The sequence below is a fragment of the Carya illinoinensis genome, chromosome 10, assembly GCF_018687715.1.
Source record: "Carya illinoinensis cultivar Pawnee chromosome 10, C.illinoinensisPawnee_v1, whole genome shotgun sequence".
Lineage (NCBI taxonomy): Eukaryota > Viridiplantae > Streptophyta > Magnoliopsida > Fagales > Juglandaceae > Carya > Carya illinoinensis.
In genome coordinates this window covers 11913057-11920470 of record NC_056761.1, presented here as the reverse complement: position 1 = coordinate 11920470, position 7414 = coordinate 11913057, and the positions used below count along the sequence as shown (strand labels likewise).

General features: G+C 37.8%; 1 protein-coding gene across 1 annotated transcript; it reads right to left on the bottom strand.

Moving 5' to 3' along the window:
• Positions 1-618: 618 nt before the first annotated feature.
• On the bottom strand, positions 619-6471 carry LOC122278425 (pyruvate dehydrogenase E1 component subunit beta-3, chloroplastic). The gene is given in 5 exon segments (XM_043088613.1): positions 619-806; positions 809-1548; positions 5674-5717; positions 5824-5921; positions 6168-6471. Coding segments are annotated over 5 exon segments (1173 nt in total). The 5' UTR covers positions 6271-6471.
• Positions 6472-7414: the final 943 nt, after the last annotated feature.

Here is a 7414-nt window from a genome sequence, read left to right as displayed (position 1 = left end):
GATGGCTGATGAACTTTCAGGAAAGTCAAACGTGGAAGTTACACCATAATTTTCAGCAATGTTGTTTTCGACAAAGGCATAAGTGAAATGCTTGGAATTTGTTTATTCTGAGAAGGTATGCTTTTATGGTGAAGTATGATAGCGGAATCTATGAAAATTTTCATTGAGATGGAGCTTAGCTGTGGGATCAGTCAAAGTCGCAAGGTGGAGATTGTTGACTAAATTGCTCATTTATTTAGTCCCACACCGGTGGGAAATAATAAAGGAGCAAAATCTTTAAGTTATAAATAAGAGGCTTAGTCTTTTAGTTTGAGTGCACTTTAAGTTATAAATAAGAGGCTTAATCTCTTAGTCTAAGTGCACCAGTTGAAAGCTTATTTAGTAACTTTTGACTTTAGTTAAATTTCTCTATTAGCCTTTTCTAAAAGGGGAAGAGGTGTAAAGTTAAAGTTTTACTAGTGGGGTAGTTTTGTGGTGTGTTTGGAGTGAGGAGAAAAATTGTGTGATTGTAATAATTTTCATATAGTAAATTTTCTTCTTTGGGTCTAGTGGTTTTTCTTTTGTTTTGGAGTTTTCATGTAAATTTGTTGTGTTGTTATTATTTCTCTATTTTTCTTATTATTCTTGCAAATAGTAGATTTTAGGGCGGTGAATTTGAGAGGTCCAAATTCCCAATAGCGAATATAGATATACAATCGGGGCATCCAAATAATCATGGAAATTCTCAGCAATAGCAGCCGTCAAGCTAGCACCAATCCCTCCAGTCCGCATGCACTCTTCTAGTATCAACACTCGATGCGTCTTTTCACCGAATTCCCAATCGTGTAGAGATCAAAAGGTTTCAGTGATCTGATATGAATTACTTCAAGATCATAACCCTTATTAACCAAAGTTTTAGCTGCCTGCATTACATGATGCCTCTTCCAGGAGTAGGTTAAAATAGTGACATGCTCCCCAGGCCTAACTATCTCACCTTCTTCTAGAGAACATATATATTCTTCATCTGGAATTCTTTCCTTGAGGTCGTAAAGTAGAACGTGCTTGAAAAGTATCACCGGGTTGTCACTTCGAATTGCAACTTTCATCAAGCCCTTCGCATTATATGGAGTCGAGCATGCCACCATTTGGATTCTAGGGATTGGTTGAAAATATGACTCAAGACGATGGGAATGTGCAACCCGACCAACTGATCCACTGGGTCTACAAATAACAACTGGAATTTTAAACTGGACACCGGATGTATAGTGGAGCATGCCACAGTTGTTGGAAATCTGGTTAAAGGCTAAAAGGAGAAATCCCATGCTCATACCCTCAATAATTGGCCTCAGACCAGTCATGGCAGCTCCAATACCCATACCTGTGAAGGATTTCTCAGCAATATGGGTGTCAAGAACCCTGAGATCCCTATACTTTTCCGCCAGGCCTTTGGTCACCTTGAATTGCCCTCCATGATGACCCACATCCTCACCCATAACACACACATGGTGATCCCTATCCATTTCTCTTTCCAAGTCTTCTCTTAGGGCTTTAACAAGTAAAAGTTCATGCCTAAGGATAGAACATTGACTCATTGATACCCAAAACTAAAAACTATGTAAAGATGCAAGGAAATATTATTATGATGCTGCTGATGTACTTTTGTTTGGCAATGTAAAGGGAAATAAATTCATATTAGTTATTACCCAATTGCAAATCTTAGCAGAAAGATGACCATAGCACCAACATAAAAGATATTCAAATCAACACTTCCAATATATGCTGGATGAATATGAAAATAAGTGTGCACACAAATGCATTAACTGTAATATCCCATATTTCCGTGTGTTTTTAACTAAATAAATTATTTTATTTATTATAATTATAATAAACACTTCTCATTTTTCCCCTGTTTTTCTCCCCACGCGCGATGTCTTTCTCCCCCCTCTCCCCTGTCATTTTTTTGTTCCTCCCAGCGTGCCCGAGTGGACGTTACTGCCCCTCCCACCTGGTTCCCCTTTGGCCGGCGTCCCACTCTTTCCAATATCGTCCCCTTTTATGTCGCCGTTAATGCCACGAGAGAATCCAAGGCGTGGCCCTTTTGTGTTTCAATGCTGTCGTCGTGTTGCCGTTGGCCATCATATATTCACCACTTCTTCACCGGCCTCCTAACAACCCAAACCACCCTTTCCTAGCTCTGATCCACCACCAATGAAACTCAACCATCACATTTTTCGATTTGGACTTTTTGGCTTCAACCACCCACGGCCAACCATCACCACCACCAGTAGCTTCACCAACACCCCTAAGTCCTACCCTAGCATTCCCTAGTTTTCGTTTGTCTCTGTTTAAATTTGGGTATTTTGAGACCTACGGCCATATTGCATTTTGCACTGTGACGTTGCTTTGCCGATACCTTTTGTAGCTCATTGATTTTCCGAAAATTATATTATAGTGTTGTAAGTATTTTTTGAATAACTTTTGAGGTTTAAATATATTTTACATTAACAAATATTTTGTGAATTGGTTGGTTGTGCCGGATTGTGGCCGAGGAGTCAGGGGTCGGTTGGGATGAGGAACGGAGTTGTTTATGCGTTTGGTTGATGTTGGGATTCGTTGGTTGTTGGATATTTGTTTTGTGTCATGCATTGTATAGTGCACGCATGTTCATATTTGTAAAATGAAAACTGGGTTTTCGCTTAATGGCATGCATGTCCATATATATATTTGAAAATTGGATTTTTATACGAGAAATGATTTTTGGTGTGTTTGAAATAATGGATTGAACAGTTTAACAGAGAGTTGTTGTAGGAATTGTGGTAAGCAGGGACGGTGGTAGAATCTCGCCTGTGATTTTCGCCTACGGTGCACTCGGTAAGGATGGTGGTAAGCATAGATGGTGGTAGAGTCCCGCCTATAATGCTCTGATAGATTGAAAGAAAGGTAAAAGGAACTGTAGAAATGGTGGTAATGTCTGTGATTCCTGCCTACGGTGCATGCAGTGGATGGTGGTAAGTAGGGATTGTGGTAGAGTCCTACCTACAACGCATGCGGTATGGATGGTAGTAGAGTCTCGTTTGCAATTCTCGCCTACAGTGTTAATTGGATATTTGGGCCATTTTTTGTGAAAATGGCAGATGATATTTTTAATGAACTTGGTTTTTGGGCCAAAATGAGATTATAGCGTGCATTGTAAAATATTCATTTTTTGGAAGAGATGATTATTAGGTTTTGTGCATATGTCATCATGTGCATGTATATTGTTATTGCATGAATGTATTTTTATCTTGTGAGTTGGTTGGATTATTACTTACCTGCAATACTATTTCTTAGTGCCGTGGATTTTGATGTAGATGAAGATGCAAAGCCTTAGGATGCGGCTCTATCGGAGGAGTGATCGGGATCAATTTCTCATGGATTGGGATTTATTACCCACTTTTGGTTATTGTATTTGGTTTGTATGATACTTATATTGGATAACTGTATGACTTTTAAATACATTGTTTTAATTTAAGCGAATTTGTATTTAAACAATTATGATACTTAGTTGACCAACTTATACTATTCTGCAGCGTTTTTGTTGTATACTTTTTACATATGCACACACTTGATACTTAGCGATGGGATGTGTGAACCATGTTGTCATCATCTCGATATCTCGATTTTCATGTGTCCGTATATGAGAGTTGGAGACGTAACATTAATGATTTAATAGCAAACAATTGGACTAGAGTCTCGAGTTAAGAATCATCTATATCGTGTGACGGGAAGCATAAATCAGTAGAAGTCAAATAAGTTGCATGGTGATTTGAAGTATTGGTACAGAAAACCAAGTAAAAGCACCTATCGAGTGGCTGTTAAATGCATGCACAATACCCCCGACATTACGGTTGAATTATAATTATCAAAATTAGCATACAAAATCTTCAAGCAGAATCAACTTCTTCCATTAAGCTTTGTTTTATTAATTAATTTAACAATCAGCGATTTACAGTATCTATGAAGTAAATACCAGGAATACTAAATATATGAAATATCAAAAAATATGAGTTCAATGATAGCATAAACGCAGCACGTGTCAGATAATCTGACACGAGAAAAGAAAATATCAATTGAACAGGAAAAAAAAAATTACAAGCAGCAAACTCGACTGTCTGAAGCAATTTGCTCAAGAAAACAGTGCACCACATCTGTAACCGAAACTATTAGAAAAATAAACAAAAAGAAAAACAGATGGTGCCACCAGCCTGGTACCATGCAAACTTATAATAGCTACAGCCCATCAGAAACTACCAGAGAAAAGACAATCTAAGAACTCCAATAATCGACACACAAAGCAAGATGTGATTTTCTGAGTAATCTCTGACCGATACACCTCGTTAGGGCATCTGTGATTTTTTTTTTTCCAAAGGGCATCTGTGATATACTATAAGAAGCAGAGATACCTATAAGGGACCCATGCTTCATCCAAATGCCAAACCTGGTGTCGAGAGGTCTCTATTTTTTCTCCAGAATTTCAATCTAATGCATCAATGATGCTTAAGCTGGGAGAAAATAGAAAATTTTTTTCTAGCAAGTACTAATGCACTGAGATGTAAGAAAATGTTTGCTTGAGAAATCTTTCTCAATTCATCTGAAAATGCCAAACACTGATGGCATCTTTTCAATAATACATCTGGAGCATGATGCAAAAGCACCTCCTACTGCCGCTCCTCTCTGACACACGCAACAGATACGAACATTAATTTGTATGTTGAACTGAGTAGATTAAAACTCATATGTTGCCTTTGGCACTGTCTAGGACTGCTCAGTAGATAGAAGCACTGCAGGGCGTCCAGCTCAAATGCTAGCCAACTTTTGAGTTCAGATAACATTGTTGATCGACATGGTAAGCAACTTTGCAGACTCCAGGCATTATGTACATTTGATAGTTATTTAGGCAGTAAAACAACAAATTTGACTTGATGAAACTGACAAGCGCTTCATAATCAAGGACTAGATGTTTAAGTAGAACCTCAGAAGTTTGACGAATATCATATACAATGTAGAAGATCCATTTAGACCAAATCTAAACTTTTACAAGCATCTCATCTTGTGGCTACAGATCTAAACGCTATGAAATGGGAAATATGAAAGAATCAACTTATTCACTCTGCATAGATTGAAAAAACTGGGGGCCAGCTTTTTCAAGTAGTTTTCTTATCAAAAAAAAAAAAAATTCACAAGCAAAGAAATCATAGGAGCCAACAAACAAAGCACCGGGGGTGTTAACAAGACCATATTATAATGAGGATAAAGAAGGGAATTTAATCAAATACAAAGGCCATCTAATCATACAGAAAGTAGTTAGTAAACTATAAAATAGATTTTATTCGTATCATTTAGGAGATAATTAATCCCTGGTCCCCAGTTAATTATTTGAAACTTATTAGAAACACAGCATAATAATTATAAGGAAGCTACCGCAGTCATTGAGAGGAATATCTACATGAGATAAATCATATTATTTGGTTGTGTTTATCTTTGCAGACCTTGTTAGCAAATTAAATCCGCTATCAATGAAAATTCTGCATCCATTGCTAGAGTAAATTGTGGTTGCATTATCTTCAAAGTGCGCCAAATAGCACCATCAAGCATTCTACATAGCTTTCATAAGTACCAAGTATTCCACAATGATCACAGAAAAGAAGTATATACCCGGGTTTTGAAGCCGTAGAAGCCGCAAAACTGTCGGGTTTAGCCTACAAAAACCCACAAGCAGGATCAAAATTCAATGTCCACAAAAAACAAAACTAGATATAATTAGAAGAAAATATAATGAGTCGGGGCAGAGAGAGGGTTAGCAACTGCATTAGTAATCAACTGCACTGCCCTGCGCCCTCTCGCGTTCGAACGTGGGACAACCCTTCCATCAGATCTCACAACAAGAAAGCTTGCGTTCCTCTCTGAATCAAATCAAACAAACACCAAATGAATATGTGCGTGTTACCATTGAGAAAATGTCAAAGACTACCACATTTTGTATCGCAGTTTTTCCATGAATCCCAGACTGTACCAGCCCAGTAATATAACCAGAACCCAAACCAAACCAAACCAAACATGGGGATAAAATCCAAGGATTACATATTGATATCTTGGTCAAACTGTCAAAGAGATGGCGAGTAGCCAGAGGAATGGAGTTGAAGGAAAACCTGAGAGGGATCTTCGAGAAGGGAGCTGGAATTTGCTGGAGTCGAGGAACTTGGAGGTCGAGAAAGCCGTTGCAGCACTCACTCCCTGAAACAAGGTGGCCATCTGATCAACTCCGATAAGACCAAGAAAAGAAAAAAACGACGACACACGTAAAGAGCGAGAGATGGGATGCAGAGAGAAAGTGAGTAGGAGCTGGATTCATATGAAAGAAAAAGGGAAAGAGATTGAGAATGAAAATGGACGGAGAAATTGAGGAGCTTAAGCAGCTAACAACGACGAGTGATTCGTGCGTGGATTGGACGATTTATTTCAGGTTATTTGTAAACATCAAAACCTGCCAGCCCGCGTATCGATTGTTTCCATCGCTGATTTTTTTAAAATCTTATTATTTTTATTTTAAGTAATTATTATTTAAACGATTAAAATATAAATATTATTTAAGAAAATTGACATACACCTAATATTTTTCACAATATTTTAAATAATTTTATTTTTTAAAGGAAAACTCTTGAACCATTTCATTGAAGTAAAGAGGAAATACATTAAGGAACATTCTCCATTATTACAATAAAATCTGAAATGGAAAGAGAATTTTTTACTAAAACATGGGCTAGCAAATTTTCATTTCTCCTAACATAAGAAACCTCTCATCCGGCAAGTTATTTTATCAAAACTCTTGCTTCATACATGAACATTCTAAAATAACTTGTCTTAGGCCTAAATCCAAGCCAAATCTTATGGCTTGAAGTGCACCATATTGCTCGACAATCAAGGGATCTAGGAATAGAGGCTTGTTTTGTCTCATAGTTGCTATGACATGCCCTTCACAATCTCTCACCACCACTCTAACTACTATCAGGCCTTTCTTCTTGTCCACTGAACCATCCCAATTGATCTTGTACCAATGCAAGGGCGGGTGGTTCCAAATAGTAGGAGATGAGCAAACTTGTTGTGACCTGTTGGTTGAGTTGCTAACCTCTTCTTCTAGCAATGCAAGAGTGGCTCGAGCTTCTCTAATAACAGAGTTTGGATGACAAAACTCATTATTGAAGACAAAATAGTTCTTCCTCCACCAAATTCTCCGAGCCACTATTACAAATTTTTGGAGTAACTGATTGTCCATTGAGTGAAGAAGACTATCAAATAGTTCCAATAGAGATGAATGGGGCAATGGGCTCTTCTGTAGCTTTTTAGAGGCTTGACACCAGACATCCTTGGCTGAGACACAACTCCAAAGAGTATGGAC